The sequence below is a fragment of the Triturus cristatus genome, chromosome 3_1, assembly GCF_964204655.1.
Source record: "Triturus cristatus chromosome 3_1, aTriCri1.1, whole genome shotgun sequence".
Classification (NCBI taxonomy): Eukaryota; Metazoa; Chordata; class Amphibia; order Caudata; family Salamandridae; genus Triturus; species Triturus cristatus.
In genome coordinates, this window is record NC_140583.1 from 114,491,689 (window position 1) to 114,514,864 (window position 23,176).

The window sequence follows — 23,176 nt, forward strand, 5'->3', positions numbered from 1 at the left end:
TAAAACTTTTGCTGAAATTTTTCACAAAAGAACCCGAGGATACCACACGACCGCTGCCAAACCTTAGCCGCCATCGTCTCATCTCCGGTCAGATGCATCTTGTTGGTTTGGCTTGTTGAAAGCAGCTTGACATTCAGAAAAGTTTCTAAGTACCATTGTGGATAATTTCACCAGCACTAATGCTGAGCAGCACCCACCACCATCCAGCTGACAGCTAGTCCTGCCGACAAGACAAATCACCCAGAAAAAAGACTAAGGGCCTGATTTCGAGTTTAGTGAATGGATTACTCTGTCACAAATGTGACAGATATACCCTCCGTGGTATTATAAGTTACAAAGATTAGAATGGAATTGTAATAATGCGGATGGGATATTCGTCATGTTTTTGATAGAGTAACCCGATCAGCCAAACTCTGAATCAGGCCCTAAGTCTAAAGGCACAGTTTTCTCCGGGATCGACCTGGTCCGTGTAGCCGACCCTCACGCCATCGTAGTCGGCCTTAACTATTGACACTGACCCAGTCTAGAGTGACCAGGTACCAACGTTTGGCACTGTGCACTTTTTGGCACTGGAAACTCTCATACTCCTAAAACATATCTCTGGCTCCCCTTTTTGTCATTTGGTGTCTATTTGCTAATTAAAATTTATACTAATTTTATGAATTGAAGTGATATTTTTATTGTGCTGTGTTAGTGCCTTATTAACTGTTTATGTACTGATAAATGCTTTACACTTGTTCCTTTGAGTAAGTTGCTGCTGCTACCTCCCACCTGCAATGGGGCTGGTGGGGGCGAAAGGGTGAGAGGGGGGTATCGGGTAAAAAAAGAAAAAAAATATCACTTACCTCCCGGCCGGCCTGCTAGCCGGCCGCTACCTCCTCTCCTGCGTCCTCTTCCTTCTTGGGGGAAGCAGGAAGCACCAGGGCTTCACCGCTCCCTGCAGACAATCACAACGCTGCAGTGCACGAAGCTCCGGCAGAGGCTGGACGGGTGGGCACGCCACTGCTTTGACTTCAGTCTGACTGCTCTATGCCATTGTTACGCAGGATTGAGCTAAGGTTTCAATTAAAGCAATTTAACTAGACCTGATACAGAAAAGAGACATTATTACTTGGTGCGGTCTCCCAACCACCACTAATAGTCCATTGTGTCACAATCAATAAACTTAAATATGGACAATGCAGCGATGTTTCTTGGGTGAGGTGTTGAAATTGTTTTTTTTCTCCTTAGAACCATTATCATTTAATATTGTGATATTTTCTTCAAAGGCTTATTGTTTTTACATCCATGGCTGATTCGTGGAACTGATTGCCTTTGTTTTAAAAAAATAGGATCTTTGAATTTTTGTCAGATTTGTCGGTTCTTTTCTTTGTCTATTAAGCTTGCGTGAGTGATAAATATGGCCCTTTGGTTTACCTGCGCATTTTTCCATTTTTTTCTGTTATTCTGTTAGTTATGTTTATATCTTATAAATACCAGGTTTATGAGTTGTACAGTTTTAATGAACTTTGTTCGGTAGGGGTTTAGGGTTTTCTTTTTAGACTGTATATGTTAGTTAAATCAGCCACTTCTGTTTTTTCCACTGGTGCTCAAGTTCATGTCTTCCATGAATGGGTATATATATTCTTTAGTCTCAAAAGAAGCTTGTCTTTTTCTTGCTGCTTGGTTGTTGAGTCATCACTATTTATATCTCCTTTTATTACGGCAGGAACAGTCTTTTGTTATTGGTTCCATTGTGGAATTCAAGGTATTTCAGTTTATTGTCATTTCTAGCATATTTTCTTTAAAGTGGTTTGGAAAACTCCACAATTGAGTCAAATCGATATTACTGATGTTATTGGTGCTTAAATAATAGGTATTGATTACCCCAGTGGATGCTAATATTATTTTGTACTAATGCTTGGATGAGTTGCGAAGTTGGTCAATTGCATGGCAAAGCAGTTTGTTTTTCCTGGTGTGCTATCATGTGTATATGCTTTTTTTCGGTCTTAGCTAGACAGCGCATACACTGGGTCTTCAAGACCTTCTGTTTTGTATTCGTGGACATAGAGACTAGCATTATTTGGATTCTTTGTCTCTCTCGTTTGCTAGCTTATTACTGGTCTGCTGCCGTAGACTTCCTTCCTCTTTGTTTGTTTTTCCCTTGCCTGGAGCATGGACCAGTGCCCTTCGACTGTTCAATTTTCAAGGTACTTTACTCTTTGGATTTAAACACTCTATCAGAGTGTGTCTTTTTCAGCTGTCTCCCTTAGGTACCTCTCACCCCTCCTATGCTCCTCCCCATCTCTCTGCTTGTAGCCAAAGGTTGTCCAGGTTTGTTGCCCCACCCTTACTCCATTTTTGTTGTGTTGGGTTGACTCCACCCGCCCTTCCTGTCCTCCCATTACTCAAATAGGGCGACTTCCTTGCCACATTAGATCTCAAGGACGCCTACTTCCACATTCCCATTCACCCTGCTCACAGGAAATACCTTTGGTTTGTGGTAGACAGCCAGCATTACCAGTTCAAGGTCCTCCCGTTCGGAGTCACCACAGCACCCAGGGTCTTCACAAAATGCCTGGCAGTGGTGGCAGCCCACTTAAGAAGACAACAGATTCATGTATTCCCATATTTGGACGACTGGCTCATAAAAGCCAAGTCACATATCCAGTGTGTAAATCACACACACGCCACAATACAACTACTTCACGACTTGGGGTTTACCATCAACCTCGCAAAGTCTCACCTCCAACCCTCCCACATCCAACAATATCTGGGTGCCACAATAGACACCTCAAAAAGATTTGCATATCCCAGTCCAACCAGGATAGCAAGCATGCAAGCTCTTATGGCGAGATTCCAACCATAGCACTAACTTCCAGCTTGAGTGTTCATGCAACTTATAGGGATGATGGCCTCTTGCATATTCATAGTACCTCATGCAAGACTCCACATGTGCCCTTTACAGGAATGCTTAGCACGTCAGTTGAACCAAGCTCAAGGTCAAAAATGAATGTGTGTCCTCATGTAACGTAACTGGTACTATGTAAAGCGCTCTGAAACCTGATTGGATTCGGGTCAAGTTCGCGCTATATAAAACTCTGCCAAAAAAAAAAAATAACTCCCTCACTTGTCCATGTTTGCTTTACCTAACCCTCACTCTGTTCGTTGTCTGTGTTAGCTTGACCCTACCCTCCCTCCCTTGCCAGGGTTGGCTTGACATGCCTGTGCTGGCTCAACATGCCAATGTTAGCTGGTCCCACCCTTCCTCCCTGGCGCCTGGTTAGCTTGAGGGAGCCACCGTCCCTCCCTTGCCTGTGTTGGCTTGAACCCACCCTCCCTACCTGGCCGCGGGTTGGCTTGAGGGTCCTACCCTCAGTCCCGTGCCTGAGATGGCTTGACCCCACCCTCCCTCCCTTTCCTGGCTCTACCCCACACTCCCTCCAGTGCCCTCCCTCTCTAGCCTGTGTTGGCTTGACCCCACTCTCCCTCCCTTAACCGTATTGGCTTGACCCCACCCTACCTCCCTTGCCTATGTTGGCTTGAGTCCACCCTCCCTCCCTTGCCCGTGTTGGCTTCACCCCAACCTCCCTCCCTTGCCCTTGTTGGCTTGATCCCACCCTCCCCTTCTTGCCAGTGTTGGCTTGACCCAACCCTTGCTCCCTTGACCTTATTGGCTTGTCCGGCCCTCCCTCTCTTGCCAGTGTTGGCTTGACCTGGCCCTCCCTCCCTCCCTTGCCCGTTTTGGCAGGACCCCGCCGTCCCTTGCTTGCCTGTGTTGGCTTGACCCCATCCTCCCTCCCTTGCCCGTGTTGGCTTGACCCCACCCACCCGCGTGTTGGCTTGTATGTGCGAGCTGCATTGACCTAACCCTCCCGTGTCCTTGTCTGTTTGCTTTTCCTCCATCCCTCCATTTGTTGTGCGTGTTGCCATGCCCCATTCTCTTTTCCTCCCTCTGTTCGTTCTCCATATTGCCCTGACCACTCCCTTTTTTGTCAATGTTGTCTCCTCGACCCACCATGAAAATAAAAAATGCATAAGGACACGGACACTGCTAGCCGCATCATAGCACTTTTTTTCCTAACACCCTACTTGTTGCCCATCCCCATGTTGCCTCCTGCCCCACCCTCCCAGCAATCACCGAAAGACAATTAAGTGGCCAGCACTGGCTGCGCCGTGACTCTCTCTTTTTAGAAAACCTACCATGTTGTACAGGCGCTGTCCTGCTGTACAGCACGCTGAAAAAATCATTACGCAAGCCAATGCCTCGTGCAGGCGAGACCTATTGGCTTTTCCAATGTGTGTTTGTTTTGCTAAAGATATCTTGAGTGAAAAGAAGTGTTGCTGCAATATCGATAGCACATTGACCTTTGAGCATCACTGTTTGTTTTGAAGAGACTTTGCCAGGTAACCCCACATATGATTTACCTCTGTATGTGTATTATTGAATCATTTTCTCTAATCAATCAGCTTGAGATATGAAAGGAGACGTCTATCTACCGCCATTTTGTATTGGACATTGTGTGGTTGGTTATAGTAATTAGGTCTGCTTCTTCAGTGATGTTTGATTGCTGATTGTGCTTTTAGCATGTGCATTTATTTTTTGTCAGCTTTGATTTCTTAGTCGTGGTATCTGATTGTGGTGTTAGAAACTTTAAGCCCTTTATGTTATGAATTTGTTGATCATTGGTGTGTAAATGACTTGCCTAGGTTTATTTTCTGCCTTCTTGTATTTCCGCTATGGGATGGCAGAAGCAGCTGAAAAGTTTATTATTGGGGCACCTCACATAGGGCACCCTGCATAGCACAGACTCTTTCTAAAAGTAGGAAACTGCCCTGCACTAGAATCCAGGTGGTTACCTGTGGGCCTTCCTGTGGGCGACAGGAAACTATGTCATAACCAGTGGTCTTCATTCACCAGTGAGGGCGCAGCAGCCGTTTGCCCTCCTCCACCTCCTGAACACATTCAGGCAGGAAGTGAACAAGGCTATGCAGGAAGTGAACACGGCCAATGGACAGAGAAGGGAGGGGCGCAATGGAAGGGTTACAATTATGAATGTTCATGTGTACAGTTGACAATGATAGTCACACTTTACTCATAGGCCCACCCTCTCTACCCAAGTGGCTACTGGTTATGCAAAAGACACAACGCTTCTGGAACATTCTGAAATCTGTTTATTTGGTCAATACTTCTACACAAAATAAACAGTATAATATTTAAATTTTTTCCACATAGCATTGGAGATATTCCTTTTTTTTCAATTAATCTGACAGTTGCCATGGTCATTTGGATAGTGAGTTACGCTTAATTCAAGTCCAGACTGTACATTGTCTCGGTACCTTTTCTTTGCGGTGTCACAATGGTGCCGCACAGATCTGCGGGTCTGTCACGTCTGGAAGCATTGCGCAGGCAGTGAAGTTCAGGTTAAGGTTTTTGTCTGTGGTCAAAGAAGCCATTGTAAAATATGAGATATAAACCATACAGTGAGATTTTAATTATTTGTCACAAAAGCAGAGTTTGCAAGGCCCGAAGGGAAGAGGTTTGAGAATTGTGAACCAAAATGTACTAGTCTAACAGAAAAATCATGATTTTAAGTTAGGAGACTCCCATAATTACCATTGAGAAAGGCCAAGCTGGACACTGTGCTCCAAGGCATGAAATGTGCAGATCTTATGGCATTGTAATGGCCTGGACCTCTGATAGACATCTGAAACACTAGACTGTACTTGTGGATGGAGACAAGCGGCAGCCATATTTGGTGTAGAGTATAACATTATCTACCTATTAATGATCTGTTAGAGGAGGTAGACGCTATGAGCCATTTTTATCAAATTTTACTGCAGTGCAGTGCGTTACCTTGCTGCAGCTCCTTGCAGGAAAAGGGCATGAAAATGCTGCATTTATCACAATACGGTGCATTCCTACCTTTTACCAAGTGCACAATGTGCTGCCTAGCGCCAAAGCAGGCACTCTTGCACCATGGTTAAGGGTGCCTGCATTGTAAAGAAGATTGTTTTTGTGCAGGAAGGTAAAGATATTTCTTCTCATTGCATTTTGGCATATGCCCAGATCTACGAGTAATGGTAAATCTGGCAATGCATGGGAACACCCACACACTACCCATGGCACGCCTCCCTGGAGAAGAGTAACGCAACGCAGCAATTTGCGCTGCGTTACTCTGGATTTATCAAGCCATTCAGGGCCATGCAAGGTAGCCTTGTGTGGCTTCATAATCGCATTTCAGGGGTTGCGTCGCTTTTGCACCATGCAACTTGGTGCAAATATACGACGCAACTCTTGATAAATATGGCCCTATATTATGCCCACTCTCCTCCAATAGGTCGGGTATGAGCCAATGGCACTTTCCTTCCACTTAACAAAGCTGCTGTTTGGACATAGCCCTGTGGCTTGTAAAACCACTAACAGATTATAATGCATATTTGGGCTTCTTGAAAGTTATATCCTCAATCACATGTACAGACCAGAATATACAGCGCTGATGCAAGCTTCCTTGCTATTATCAACTCTAAAGTGCAAAGTCAATTGGGGTGTACGTCACACTCTCTGCTCAGTCAGTCCTTGGCTGCTTTGCCGACAAGAGTTTCATCAAGTCTCTATTGTGATGAGGGGGTTAGTGCACTTTCCCTACCTGTGAAACTAATATTGGACCCCAAGAGATATGGAGGATGAATATAAATTTAGGCCACCACCGTCCTGGGTTGGAATTCAATTAGATATTTCTAACTCTCTACCAAGCACTTAGACATTTCGCATCTTCTAAACCTTGTATCCAGGACTCTCAGTTCTGTAGTGATTGGACTAGTCCAAGGGATGATGGGACCATAGCCATGAGATGACTACTGCACAGCGCACACTTTCAACATCCGTCCTATGTTCTGATAGGACAGCAAGCTCTCATTCTATTCATCTTTAGATAAATAAGTCCCTTGGAACTGCTGTCTAGAATTTGATAATTGCCCCAAAAATCCTATTGGCTGCAAATGATTTATGTTCTTGATTAATTTTTGAACTTTTCTCAGACTTAAATTTGAGGTTCTATAAATGCTTTGGAAATGCTCATCCTTCAGTGAAGCGCCAGTGTCTATGCGTAGTGCTTCTACGGCAAGATTGCATTTTGTCCTATAATTTCAAACATGCCTTAACCTGGCCAGTAAAAGTGGTCCACTACATTAGTGCATCAGAGGATGTTGGTAGAGATTCACCAGCCAGTTGGCCATGAAGAGGACGCGGAAGTCACCATTACCAAGGTGCCCCTTGTCAACATGGGCCACCACTTGTGCCCTTCTTGCAGGAAGCTCACACTCTGGAGGTGATGTAAATGGAGTGTATTCGGGTGGCCATGGTTCGCTGCAGGTCCTGCAAGGTGTCCATCCCTTGCACCCTACTGTTTCGCCCATAGATAAGTTGCCTAAAGGAGTCCTGCTCCAGCAAAGTGCTCATGTGCTTCAGAGAGTATCCCTCGCAGAAGAGAGCCAGTTCCGGGGCGTTGTGAATCTAGAAAAGAAGAAACAGACTGCATTCAATCTCTGGCTAATCTGAAAGGCGACCTGCATTGAGCCTGCTAATGGGTCCTAAGCACACTGGTTGGGAGGCAGTGAATGGAGGGCCATGCAAGTAAGGGCCGTATTCACATGGGGATATCTCCACCAGAAAGTTACTTTTAGCGACGCTCTGGTGGCGATATGCCCTTCTCCATATTTATAAAGTGTTTTTTGTGGCATAACGTAGCCTTTTGAATAATGACATCAACTAATAGACAAATATCTCCACATAACTTTATTGGAACTATAAATGCCTCCATCGGCCTCACTATCTAAATTAAATGGTAGGATAATTCATACAATTTACAATAAATGCTCTGAAATTCCTCATTATTTCCAATAAATTGCCCAGTTAGCCACACACTTCATGAAAAAGGGGCTGAACAATCTTACTGTCATAAACAAAATAGGCCAGTCGCTCACATTAACCCCAACAATTGATCTGATCACCCACTGCTTCTTTAATAAATAGCCTGACAATCGTGCTATGAATAATAAATTGCCTAACGGCTAGGGCGGTCGACCTCGGAGCTGGGGAACCGGGTTTGAGTCTCGGCAGGACACTCAACATTCTGTGATTCTGGGCAAATCACTTAATCTCCTGGTGCCTAAAAAATATGAATGTGTCTGTCTGTAACGTAACTGGTGCTCTTGTAAAGCGCTCTCATACCTTCGGGTCTAGTTTGCGCTATATAATACTCTACAAAAAACAACCTATAAGTTGTTCTCTACAAATGGTCCTTCAATAACTCTATTTCCAATGAATGGTGAAAGCAAACTCCCTAACCACATTAACCAGTTCCATCACCCATACTATCTACACACAACCGTTCCTCATCTGAACTGGGCAGCACACTAAACGAGCACTGGCAAAGCGAATAGGTCGTGCGTTGACTGCCACATTTTGGCTTTATCAATGCTTGTTTAGTCATATATATATATTTTTAAACATTTTATAATTAAGTTAACTACTGGGTCCTCACTGTTACAAAAAATATATATAAAAGCATTAGCAAAAAGAAAAATTATGATGGTTCTCAAATAGCACACATTGTAGTCCTAGGCACTGAATGAAACTACTAGCTGGGTGTACTCTACGTGAAAGAGCAGAATGGCGTCGCTCACAGTGAAGTTAGCCAATGGCTGAAATGGCTTGATCGTTTGACCCATGCTGTATACTGCAGTGGGTGGAAGTAAAATGTGAGTGACACAACAACAGGACGGCTGGATGAAAGCCTCTATTAGTAAATATGTTATGTATGTAACTTTAGTAAAAATCTAAAGTTTTTTGCTAAAGCCAGACCTGAACATAGCAACCTTTGGAAGAAAGAAGCCCGAATAGCAGGTATGCTAAAAGGGTATCTAGCCAGATCTTTGTTCAGTTTAATTGTAATGGGAATGAATGCACTAGAGTTTTTCATTGATAGAACTTAGAGGCATGCTTACTAGGAAACCGTCGGAGCGCAGCGTTAGGCAAAGAAGGCTAACGCCCCACTACGATAGTTTTCAAACGCAGGGATGTGCGGTATTCACAAGAATACAGTGCACACCTGCCTTTCCCTTACAGCTGGTGCTAAATATAGCTGCCTAGCGCCAAAAAACACACTCTTGCACTATTGTGCAAGGGTGTCTGCATTGGAGGGAAAGATTGCTTATGTGCAGGAAAGTGTCCCTTCAGGTGTGCAGCACACATAGATGCTCCAACTTGTCATTTTTTTTTAATGATCATTTATGTGCAGGAAGGGACACTTTCCTGCACATAAACAATCAATGGTGTATTGCTGTTTCTATGTGTGTTGCACATCGTAGCGCACATAGAAACTGCAAAAACGAGGGGAAGTAAAGCATTTCTCCTTGTTTCGCCATGTTAAGACCAAGTATTCCCTGGGCTTAGTTTTGGTGCTGCCCCATGCTTACCCCACCCTTGTAAATATGGCACAGCATCAAACTCAATGGTTGTTGTGGCGGAACGCCCACTCCAATACCCACAGCCCATCCCTTTCACTGTAAGTGTGGCGTGAAAGGGGGCCTTATTCGCAAGGTGGTGTAGAGTCACGTTAAGTGGCATAATGCCACCTTGTGAATAAGGCGAAGCCAGTATCGCCACAGGAACGTCTGAAAAAATAACGATGCTGTGGTGATCGTGGCTTGTAAATATGCCCCCTTATTGTGTTTAGTTAGACATTTAGGCCTATATCTATGAAGCCTTTGCGTTGTCCTTGCGCCACTCAAGGCAACGAAAGGACAAAGCAAAGGCTTCAGTGATATATATAAAGCCGCGGTTTGTGTGGCCTGGCGTGTCTTTGTAAAGAAATTTTGCAGCTTTCCTGCCCTAAAGTATGATACAGAGAAACCCTTCTTCACGATTAAAAACCTTAGTGACAGCAAGTTTTAAAATGTAAGTTTCTCACCACTAGTAGCAAAATCCTGAAGGCTCCACAAAGATTTCTGGTTTGACATTAAATTTATAGGAGTCATTGAAAGCAGGTGAAGGCGGTGATGTAAGTTCCCTCACAAATATAAGGCTGCCTCATTAGCTTGGCGTACTTGTAGATGTGGACTGCGGTCTCCGTCGTGATGGTTCGCGCACAGCGGATCTCACAGTGCCGCTGCAGGGCATCCAGATGAAACAGGCTGGCTGCGGAGAGTAGCTGCGAAGAAACACAGAGGAAGCCAATTAAAATCAGAGAAATAACCCCTTTATACAGGTGGAGCTTCTCCCCTGCATGCCACCTTGCCCTGTGAAGTGGATCCCCTAACGCAAGATCATGCTACGAAGGCAATTTGTTTTTACACTTATTAGAGGTCATCTTTTTTCATTTATTTCAGTAAAAGTATAAATTAGTGTAATATTAATTTAAAAAAATATATTTAAACTACTTTTAATAAATTCTATACATCACTGGTAATAATTATTGTTAATAGATAAGAAAAAACATATTTATTTACTTTCTTTATAATGTACACTTCAGAAAAATAATTTAATTTAATAGAATTTATTTAAATTAGGAATTCAGTTCAAAATTAAGTTAAAAGTAATGCAGCATTTTTAATTTTGCTTTACTTTGAAACTAAAGACATATAATTTACATTAATATTTACATAAAAATATTTTTATCAATTTATTTTGAAGTTTGATAAACATTTTTTTAATTTTCCCGATACTTTACCAAAGGGAGATCTCCACCCCACCTGTAGAGTTTCCCTACAGTAAAATCTAGGGAAAAGTTTAGTTACCTCCAAAAAGTGTAAGGGTCCCGTAGGGGAAACAACCTTTACAACGCAACTTTTACAACGCTATGCCATTACAACGCATTTTTTACAACGCAAAAGCTTTTACAACGCATGCATTTACAACGCATGCTGTTATATGGTAAGTACTTTTACAACGCATATGCCATTACAACGCATACATTGCAAAAGCCTTTACAACGCATGCATTTACAACGCATGCATTTACAACGCATGCTGTTATATCGTAAGTACTTTTACAACGCATATACTATTACAACGCTTTTTTTTAGAATAATGAGTTTTGTAAAAAATTTAAAAAATATTGTATAATTTAAAATAAATACTATATTTGTTAAATATGATAGAGTAATTATTGAGTATAATTTATTTTTTAATTTAGTAAAATTAAAAAATGTGAGTAGTTTAACAAAAGATTAATACTTGATAATTTTTCTAATTTCAAAGAGTATTTTTTAAGTTATATTAAATAAATATAAGATTAATACTTGAGTATTTTTCTAATTTCAAAGAGTATTTTTTAAGTTAAATTTAATAAATATAAATTTAATAATAAATGATTTGTCTTATGAGAAATTAATACTTGAGTATTTTTAATTTTATTACAATATGTTTATAATTTTAAAATAGAATTATTATAAATTATTTATACTAGAGCTTTATTAAAAAATATATATAAAAATTTATAGAAAAATTAGTATTATGAAAGATTCATACTTGAGTATTTTTAAAAAAACAAAGAGTATTTTTTAAGTTAATTTAAAAAAATATAATTTTATTAATAAATGAATTGTATTATGAGAAATTAATAATTGAGTAATTTTAAATTTAATTAAATATGTTATAAAACTAAAAATTCGAATTATTATAAATTATTAATATTAGAGCATTTATTAAAAATTAATATCAATTAAAAATATTTTAATATTAGTATTTTGAAAGATTAATACTTGAGTATTTTTATCCTTCTTATATAAAGTGTAATGTTTGTAAAAAATTTTTTTTAAAAAGTAAGAGTACTTTTGGAGTATTATAATATAAAATTAGAGAAATGTTAAAAAAATTAAAAAGATAAAAAACTCAAAAAATTAATAATATTAAAAGAGTAATTAGAAATGTATTTAAAAAATAATTAAAACAAAAGAAAATAGAGCAAAGAAAATAGAACTTACTTTTAAAAAAAGTTCCCACGCTTTTGCATTGAAGTCTATGAGCTTATTTGTCCTTCATTTATTTTGGCAGCTTCAGAATATACAACCCGCGGAACAAGAAAAGAAGGATCAGAAAGAGAAGAATGCGCAAGTTTGGAAGGAAAAAGAAAATAGAGTCGAGGTAAGGAACACATTTAGTAAATTTACATTTAAAAAATAACATTTTACATGATTAAATTACAATTTTTAAAAATAATAACAGTAAACAAATAATGTTTATAAAATATTTCTTTATTGAAACAAACTTTTAAAAAAAAGCAAATTTTTATTGATTTTTGGAACATAATGTACATTTTTTAGAAAACATAGAAATAATTTAATTACATTTTTAAACATTTATTTACAGATTAGTTAAATAAAGTAGTCCGTTGTAAACATTGAAGCGCGCGATGACGTAATGACGTGAGCGTCGACGTAATGCGCCATTTTGAAGAGCATCGGAGGAGGAAGCAGCAGGAAGCTGATCTGCGTCCAGGTAGGAAACATTTTCACTTTTAAATATAGATTAAACCTTTAATAGTGATACATATATAGTAAGAAAAGAATAAGGAGAGGTTGCGGAAAAACTAATTGATGTTGTAAATGTTTTAAATCATGTCCACATTTATGTTATTAATGTATGCCTATGTCGGGTCGCCCAAAGGAATTGGTTCGTTTCAAAAATGTATGTAACTGTAAAATTATTTAAAGTTACTGTTCACAAAGTTTATTTCTTAACTTCGGAACTTAAAAAAGTGATTTTGATCTTCATTTCTAAGAGAAAAATAATAGCGTATTCGTAAATTTTGGAAAATAATGATTGAATATAAATTGGTGTTAATGCAGCAATGTGCATTTTGGATAATGGCTTGACATGTACAATTTTGATAAGTTGGTTTTTTGGTGAATTTTTAGGCCGGAAATTAAAAAAGAAGTTTTCTGTAATTAAACTAATGGCGTTTGGTTGTTGAAAAATTGGTCCAAAACTATGGAACAGTAGATTTGATCACATTGGTAGTTTTGCTATAAATGAAGATTTGAAAAAAAAAAAACAAGGACCCGACTTGTAAGTTTGAAAAATTTTTTAGAAAAAACATTGTATGCCAATTGTAATTTAAAAATATTTAAATTTGAAGCAAAGCAAGAAAGTAAGTAAAAAACTCATTTTAGAAAGAAAGAATGTTAGAAAGATTTTCCAGGTAGTCTATAGCCACACACAACGAAAATTGTTGTACAATAGCCAATAGTCTCTCAGACATTTCCTTTGTTTTGACAGTTACTCGTGGGTTTAGACTACCTGCAAGTGTTTGGGCTATTCTCATTTCTTGAAAACTTTGCTCCTTCTTCAAAGTTTCCAAGAAAGAGTAGAAGTTTGGATGAGGTTTGCCAATTGTGTGGTTGAAGGAGTTATGCCATCCCTCAATGGCATTGTTTGTTTTTGCTTCTCCATCTAAACAACTCGTGTAGCAGTTCCACCACTCCACATGGAATCGTGGCTTCCTCCTGCGACCCGATCTGCTTAGGTGCCCAATCCATGTGTCCTCGAAATAATTTAGAATGGGTGCCAATTTCTCTTCGTTACTTGTATAATAAACAGATTCTATAATAGCAGTGTAGTACTCGTCCACACTATCGGGAGCAACAAAACAAAGTGCTGTTAATTTTTTTAGTTCAAATTGTAGTTTGCTATCACGAGAATATTCTGCAACTAGGGATGTTTTCTGTAATTTACGCCAAAATGCCTGGGAAAAATGAAAAAAACATCCCTGAATATGGGTTTCCGTGTACGTTTTATTGATCACATTGATCATGCTCAATTCAAAATCAATAATTATTTTCCTAGGACTTTGAGATGTTTTACTTTTAATCACTGATAAAAGTTCAGTGTATGTTGCAGAAGTCTTATCAGGTAGCAAACTATATACTAAGGGGATTACACTATTGTTAATTTTGGCATGTATAGTGTAAATTTGAGTGAAAGGATGGGGTGTACTTTTAAACGTCCCATCCATCATCCAAATTTCACTACTTTCTAACTTTGCAAGGTTACGTGGGGTACTAAAAATGAGAATTCGTTTCTGAGGGTTTTCGTTGTCATGCAGAAGGAAAGGTTCATCAGAAAAAGAAATAGAAAGATCATGTGGAATTCTAATGTCAGAGAAAGAATGTGGTGTAGATAATTGAATGTTACTTGCCTGCTTTTGTCTTTGAATAATTCTTCTCAAATTAGGAATTATAGGCATGTTACTAGCGACATGACTGGGGACATGCTGTGCAACCTCTCTTAAAATGGATCCTGTAGAATCATTGGAGGTGCTTGCAATAGCTTTCATTTCGTTAACTGTTTCTCTAATTTCTACCTCCATTGCAGAGGCAGAGTGTTTATGTTCTGTTGTTTTCACAACTAAATTATCAAGAGTAACCGCTCTGCCACTGCAATGGGTAGTGTAGTATTGCACACACCTCCAATGATTTCTAGTTAAACTTATTCTTTCCTTACTATATATGTATCCTCCATGGTTGAATAAATTTTTTCCCTTTCTGGATTTAATGTACTTCGCAGCTTCAAGACTAGACATTATCTGAAAAGAGAAGAGAAGAAAAACAAATTAGGATGAAAAAGTAAATGCTATACCTCAAATGTTACCCTTACACCTTCCTACACTTTCCCTACTGTTGCACCTTCCTGGAGTTAGAATAGTAAATTTGACCCCTACACCATCCAACACTTTCCCTACTGTGCATCTTCCTGGAGTTGGAATAGTAAATTGTACCCCAACACCATCCAACACTTTCCCTACTGCTGCACCTTCCTGGAGTTGGAATAGTAAATTGCCCCCCTACACCATCCAACACTTTCCCTACTGCTGCACCTTCCTGGAGTTAGAATAGTAAATTGCACCCCTACATCATCCAACACTTTCCCTACTGCTGCACCTTCCTGGAGTTGGAATAGTAAATTGCACCCCTACACCATCCAACACTTTCCCTACTGCTGCACCTTCCTGGAGTTGGAATAGTAAATTGCACCCCTACACCATCCAACACTTTCCCTACTACACCACCTTCCTGGAGTTAGAATAGTAAATTGCACCCCTACAACATCCAACACTTTCCCTACTGCTGCACCTTCCTGGAGTTAGAATAGTTAATTGGACCCCTACACCATCCAACACTTTCCCTACTGCTGCACCTTCCTGGAGTTAGAATAGTAAATTATACCCCTACACCATCCAACACTTTCCCTACTGCAGCACCTTCCTGGAGTTAGAATAGTAAATGGTACCCCTACACCATCCAACACTTTCCCTACTGCTGCACCTTCCTGGAGTTGGAATAGTAAATTATACCCCTACACCATCCAACACTTTCCCTACTACACCACCTTCCTGGAGTTAGGATAGTAAGTTGCACCCCTACACCATCCAACACTTTCCCTACTACACCACCTTCCTGGAGTTAGAATAGTAAATTGCACCCCTACAACATCCAACACTTTCCCTACTGCTGCACCTTCCTGGAGTTACAATAGTAAATTGCACCCCTACACCATCCAACACTTTCCCTACTACACCACCTTCCTGGAGTTAGAATAGTAAATTGCCCCCCTACAACATCCAACACTTTCCCTACTGCTGCACCTTCCTGGAGTTAGAATAGTTAATTGGACCCCTACACCATCCAACACTTTCCCTACTGCTGCACCTTTCTGGAGTTAGAATAGTAAATTATACCCCTACACCATCCAACACTTTCCCTACTGCAGCACCTTCCTGGAGTTAGAATAGTAAATGGTACCCCTACACCATCCAACACTTTCCCTACTGCTGCACCTTGCTGGAGTTGGAATAGTAAATTATACCCTACACCATCCAACACTTTCCCTACTGTGCACCTTCCTGGAGTTGGAATAGTAAATTGCACACCTACACCATCCAACACTTTCCCTACTACACCACCTTCCTGGAGTTAGAATAGTAAATTGCACCCCTACAACATCCAACACTTTCCCTACTGTTGCACCTTCCTGGAGTTAGAATAGTTAATTGGACCCCTACACCATCCAACACTTTCCCTACTGCTGCACCTTCCTGGAGTTGGAATAGTAAATTGCACCCCTACACCATCCAACACTTTCCCTACTGCTGCACCTTCCTGGAGTTGGAATAGTAAATTGTACCCCTACACCATCCAACACTTTCCCTACTGCTGCACCTTCCTGGAGTTGGAATAGTAAATGGTACCCCTACACCATCCAACACTTTCCCTACTGCTGCTCCTTCCTGGAGTTGGAATAGTAAATTTGACCCCTACACCATCCAACACTTTCCCTACTGCTGCACCTTCCTGGAGTTAGAATAGTAAATTTGACCCCTACACCATCCAACACTTTCTCTACTGCTGCACCTACCAAGAGTTAGAATAGTAAATTGTACCTCTACACCATCCAACAATTTCCCTACTGCTGCACCTTCCTGGAGTTACAATAGTAAATTGCACCCCTACACCATCCAACACTTTCCCTACTACACCACCTTCCTGGAGTTAGAATAGTGAATTGAACCCCTACAACATCCAACACTTTCCCTACTGCTGCACCTTCCTGGAGTTAGAATAGTTAATTGGACCCCTACACCATCCAACACTTTCCCTACTGCTGCACCTTTCTGGAGTTAGAATAGTAAATTATACCCCTACACCATCCAACACTTTCCCTACTGCAGCACCTTCCTGGAGTTAGAATAGTAAATGGTACCCCTACACCATCCAACACTTTCCCTACTACTGCACCTTCCTGGAGTTGGAATAGTAAATTTGACCCCTACACCATCCAACACTTTCCCTACTGTGCACCTTCCTGGAGTTGGAATAGTAAATTGCACACCTACACCATCCAACACTTTCCCTACTACACCACCTTCCTGGAGTTAGAATAGTAAATTGCACCCCTACAACATCCAACACTTTCCCTACTGCTGCACCTTCCTGGAGTTAGAATAGTAAATTATACCCCTACACCATCCAACACTTTCCCTACCGCTGCACCAACCTGGAGTTAGAAAAAAAAAATCTTCCAACTGCAACTCTTATGTTATATATTTTGGGATTATATTAACAATAACAATTAAATGGTTTGTCTAACAAATTGATGGTTTAAATACAATGCTGTATAAAAATACCTTGTTTTTTTGGAATTGCTTTCCTTGGTGAGGCTTCTGAAGTGGAATTGGCCTGTTGGCTGGAGTTGTCACTTATGTGATGGACTGAATCGTACAGAAAAGATACAAACAATTGTCTGGATAAAAAAAAAAGAGAAAATAAAATAACTTAACGTTGTTGACAAATGAAAATTTTGAATAACTTTTAAAAATTATGACATTGAATATAACTAATAGTACATAACACTTTCCTAACTACTGAACCTTCCTGGAGTTAGAATAGAAAAATGTCCCCCTACACCATCCAACACTTTCCCTACTGCTGCACCTTCCTGGAGTTAGAATAGTAAATTGTACCCCTACACTATCCATCACTTACCCTACTTCTGCACTTTACTGGAGTAACAATAGCAAAAGGAATGACTATTACTTTGTGGAAATTATAACACTGAAAATATAAAATACCTTTTTCTTTTGTTGATTGTTTTCGTGGCTTTTTGGTACTGCTGGCTGCAGGATTAAGTTATTTTTTAAATTTATTTAATCCACAAAGTTGCAACCGATTTACTGTGGAAATGAGAATTTTTTTTATAAATTAATGTTACTTAGCCAACGTTGGTTAAAACAAAAAAAACAATTTATTGAAAATCTGATATTTGACAAATGAGTATGAGTAACAATTGGTAAAGCAAAACATAATACACTTTGAATGCATTATTAAATAAGAGTAATAATGGATACCCCTACACCATCACTCAATTACTCTACTGCTGAACATTCTGGGACTTACAATAGTAATAGTTACCCCAGTAACATGAAACGCTTTTTCAAATGCAGTACCTAACTGAAGTCATATTAGTAATTGTTACCCCTGCACCATCGCATAATTTCGTTTACGATGTAGTGTGAATGTGTAAAAAATTAATATAATCTCCTTAACCATACAACACTTTTGCTAATGCTAAAAATATATTTGTAAAGTAAAATAATTACAATTAAATAACATTTACCTTCATAATAGTAAAGGTGAGTCGATTACGTTGAGGTGATGCAAAATTAGGTACACGAATTCCTGATTTTGAAAAAATAGCAAGTTTCTGTTTTTGGAAAAGAAAGTAGTTGTTTTATGTTGGTATATATTTTCAGTGATAACAAATTAGAAACAGTACATTTTTAAAGTTAATATAAAAAATTTTAAAAACATAGTTTGTATGGAAAGCAAACATATTTTACGCTAAAGCAAGGTGTTAAAATATTTTAGTGACTTACTAGTAGTTGCAAACTAATAATGCTTTTCAAAACGAATTCAGTGCTCTCTCAGAGGAGGTCGCAGTGGAGGTGACAGAGTGTCAGGTTTTGACGTCTGGTCTCTCTGGTAGTTGATAATCAACTGATTGCAAAATGGTGTCTTCCTAGTATTTATAATTTTTTTTCAGTGTCACTATTAATTTTTTTTAAAACTGCGTTCGTTGTGTTTTTTATTATACTTTATTTTACTGTGGAAAATGATAATTTAAAAAAGCATTTAAAAATGTTTTGTTTTCATTCATTTGCTCCGTTTTGGCATCTATTTTGGAACATGTCTTTTGCTATTGTTTTCATAGAAAGTGTTGTAGGACAAGTTTTACAAGTGAGATGGATAAAATGGCGCCTATGTGTATGTGTCTTCTGTTTTACTCTGTTTACTTACTTTCCGATGTAATCATGATAAAAATGTGTATGTAGTGTTGTTAAATTTTTCGTTTTTTGTGTAAAACTTTGAAATGTATGAAAACGGAATTTTAGGGGGGATTTTGTGTATTAATTTTAATACTCGAGTATTAATTTGGTACTGCATTTCAGTAGATTTACGTACAGTTTTTCTCCACATTTTAATACACTTCCCCACCCAAAAACCCCTAATTTCCCTGCATCCCGTGCCAGATTTTATTGTACTTTTTAGTTAAAATGTTTTTTTTCCGCGTTGTAATGGTATGCGTTGTAATAGATTTCGTTGTAACAGCACTTTTAACCTCTTCGGTGCCCGTGACGAGCTGGACTCGTCATGGGCCGCGGTGGCGCTGTGCCCATGACGAGTCCAGCTCGTCACAAACCCCGCCCGCTAATGTAACGGCCGGCACAGGGCGGGGAAAGGGGCGGGCACCGAAGGGGTTAAGTATTTTAATAGGTTTTGCGTTGTAAAAGTATTCGTTGTAAAGTAAAGCGTTGTAGTAGTATTTGCGTTGTAAAAAATGCGTTGTAATGGTATGCGTTGTAATAGCATGCGTTGTAACGTCATACATCCCAATTCCACTTCAGAAGCCTCACCAAGGAAAGCAATTCCAAAAAAACAAGGTATTTTTATACAGCATTGTATTTAAACCATCAATTTGTTAGACAAACCATTTAATTGTTATTGTTAATATAATCCCAAAATATATAACATAAGAGTTGCAGTTGGAAGAATTTTTTTTTCTAACTCCAGGTTGGTGCAGCGGTAGGGAAAGTGTTGGATGGTGTAGGGGTATGATTTACTATTCTAACTCCAGGAAGGTGCAAAAGTAGGGAAAGTGTTGGATGGTGTAGGGGTACCATTTACTATTCCAACTCCAGGAAGGTGCTGCAGTAGGGAAAGTGTTGAATGGTGTTGGGGTGCAATTTACTATTCTTACTCCAGGAAGGTGCAACAGTAGGGAAAGTGTTGGATGGTGTAGGGGTAAATTTACTACTCTAACTCCAGGAAGGTGCAGCAGTAGAGAAAGTGTTAGATGGTGTAGGGGTCAAATTTTCTATTCTAACTCCAGAAAGGTGCAGCAGTAGGGAAAGTGTCATGTACTATTAGTTATATTGAATATCATATTTGCAAAAAGTTATTTTAAATTTGCATTTGTCAACAACGTTCAGTTTTCTCATTTTCTCCTTTTTTCACTTTTCCAGACAATTGTTTTTGTTGTACGATTCCGTCCAACACATAAGTGTCAACTCCAACCTGCAGGCCAATTCCACTTCAGAAGCCTCACCAAGGAAACCAATTTAAAAAAAAACAAGGTATTTTTAAACAGAATTGTATTTAAACCATCAATTTGTTAAACAAACCATTTACTTATTAATGTAAAAATAATCCCAAAATGTCTAACATAAGGGTTTCAGTTAGAAGAAGTTTTTTTTCTAACTTCAGGAAGGTGCAGCAGTAGGGAAATTGTTGGATGGTGTAGAGGTACAATTTACTATTCTAACTCTTGGTAGGTGCAGCAGTAGGGAAAGTGTTGGATGGTGTAGGGGTCAAATTTACTATTCTAACTCCAGGAAGGTGCAGCAGTAGGGAAAGTGTTGGATGGTGTAGGGGTGCAACTTACTATCCTAACTCCAGGAAGGTGGTGTAGTAGGGAAAGTGTTGGATGGTGTAGGGGTATAATTTACTATTCCAACTCCAGGAAGGTGCAGCAGTAGGGAAAGTGTTGGATGGTGTAGGGGTACCATTTACTATTCCAACTCCAGGAAGGTGCAGCAGTAGGGAAAGTGTTGGATGGTGTAGGGGTGCAATTTACTATTCCAACTCCAGGAAGGTGCAGCAGTAGGGAAAGTGTTGGATGGTGTAGGGGTCCAATTAACTATTCTAACTCCAGGAAGGTGCAGCAGTAGGGAAAGTGTTGGATGTTGTAGGGGTGCAATTTACTATTCTAACTCCAGGAAGGTGGTGTAGTAGGGAAAGTGTTGGATGGTGTAGGTGTGCAATTTACTATTCCAACTCCAGGAAGGTGCACAGTAGGGAAAGTGTTGGATGGTGTAGGGGTATAATTTACTATTCCAACTCCAGGAAGGTGCAGCAGTAGGGAAAGTGTTGGATGGTGTAGGGGTACCATTTACTATTCTAACTCCAGGAAGGTGCTGCAGTAGGGAAAGTGTTGGGTGGTGTAGGGGTATAATTTACTATTCTAACTCCAGAAAGGTGCAGCAGTAGGGAAAGTGTTGGATGGTGTAGGGGTCCAATTAACTATTCTAACTCCAGGAAGGTGCAGCAGTAGGGAAAGTGTTGGATGTTGTAGGGGTGCAATTTACTATTCTAACTCCAGGAAGGTGGTGTAGTAGGGAAAGTGTTGGATGGTGTAGGGGTGCAATTTACTATTGTAACTCCAGGAAGGTGCAGCAGTAGGGAAAGTGTTGGATGTTGTAGGGGTGCAATTTACTATTCTAACTCCAGGAAGGTGGTGTAGTAGGGAAAGTGTTGGATGGTGTAGGGGTGCAACTTACTATCCTAACTCCAGGAAGGTGGTGTAGTAGGGAAAGTGTTGGATGGTGTAGGGGTATAATTTACTATTCCAACTCCAGGAAGGTGCAGCAGTAGGGAAAGTGTTGGATGGTGTAGGGGTACCATTAACTATTCTAACTCCAGGAAGGTGCTGCAGTAGGGAAAGTGTTGGATGGTGTAGGGGTATAATTTACTATTCTAACTCCAGGAAGGTGCAGCAGTAGGGAAAGTGTTGGATGTTGTAGGGGTGCAATTTACTATTCTAACTCCAGGAAGGTGGTGTAGTAGGGAAAGTGTTGGATGGTGTAGGGGTGCAATTTACTATTCCAACTCCAGGAAGGTGCAGCAGTAGGGAAAGTGTTGGATGGTGTAGGGGTGCAATTTACTATTCCAACTCCAGGAAGGTGCAGCAGTAGGGAAAGTGTTGGATGGTGTAGGGGTGCAATTTACTATTCTAACTCCAGGAAGGTGCAGCAGTAGGGAAAGTGTTGGATGGTGTAGGGGGGCAATTTACTATTCCAACTCCAGGAAGGTGCAGCAGTAGGGAAAGTGTTGGATGGTGTTGGGGTACAATTTACTATTCCAACTCCAGGAAGATGCACAGTAGGGAAAGTGTTGGATGGTGTAGGGGTCAAATTTACTATTCTAACTCCAGGAAGGTGCAACAGTAGGGAAAGTGTAGGAAGGTGTAAGGGTAACATTTGAGGTATAGCATTTACTTTTTCATCCTAATTTGTTTTTCTTCTCTTCTCTTTTCAGATAATGTCTAGTCTTGAAGCTGCGAAGTACATTAAATCCAGAAAGGGAAAACATTTATTAAACCATGGAGGATACATATATAGTAAGGAAAGAATAAGTTTAACTAGAAATCATTGGAGGTGTGTGCAATACTACACTACCCATTGCAGTGGCAGAGCGGTTACTCTTGATAATTTAGATGTGAAAACAACAGAACATAACCACTCTGCCTCTGCAATGGAGGTAGAAATTAGAGAAACAGTTAACGAAATGAAAGCTATTGCAAGCACCTCCAATGATTCTACAGGATCCATTTTAAGAGAGGTTGCACAGCATGTCCCCAGTCATGTTGCTAGTAACATGCCTATAATTCCTAATTTGAGAAGAATTATTCAAAGACAAAAGCAGGCAAGTAACATTCAATTATCTACACCACATTCTTTCTCTGACATTAGAATTCCACATGATCTTTCTATTTCTTTTTCTGATGAACCTTTCCTTCTGCATGACAACGAAAACCCTCAGAAACGAATTCTCATTTTTAGTACCCCACGTAACCTTGCAAAGTTAGAAAGTAGTGAAATTTGGATGATGGATGGGACGTTTAAAAGTACACCCCATCCTTTCACTCAAATTTACACTATACATGCCAAAATTAACAATAGTGTAATCCCCTTAGTATATAGTTTGCTACCTGATAAGACTTCTGCAACATACACTGAACTTTTATCAGTGATTAAAAGTAAAACATCTCAAAGTCCTAGGAAAATAATTATTGATTTTGAATTGAGCATGATCAATGTGATCAATAAAACGTACACGGATACCCAAATTCAGGGATGTTTTTTTCATTTTTCCCAGGCATTTTGGCGTAAATTACAGAAAACATCCCTAGTTGCAGAATATTCTCGTGATAGCAAACTACAATTTGAACTAAAAAAATTAACAGCACTTTGTTTTGTTGCTCCCGATAGTGTGGACGAGTAACGAAGAGAAATTGGCACCCATTCTAAATTATTTCGAGGACACATGGATTGGGCACCTAAGCAGATCGGGTCGCAGGAGGA

The 23,176-nt window shown here is 39.7% G+C and overlaps 1 protein-coding gene across 1 annotated transcript in view; it reads right to left on the reverse strand.

Annotated features, from left to right (window-relative positions):
* Positions 1–7,297: 7,297 nt before the first annotated feature.
* Positions 7,298–23,176, reverse strand: part of LOC146859806 (ankyrin repeat and BTB/POZ domain-containing protein 2-like) — a 47,108-nt gene continuing 31,229 nt past the window's right edge. Inside the window, exons 9-10 of the mRNA XM_085646115.1 lie at positions 10,082–10,193; positions 7,298–7,497 (exon numbers count right to left, since the gene is read on the reverse strand). Of these exons, the coding sequence (XP_085502241.1) occupies positions 7,298–7,497; positions 10,082–10,193 (312 nt within the window). The remainder of the gene's footprint in view (positions 7,498–10,081; positions 10,194–23,176) is intronic.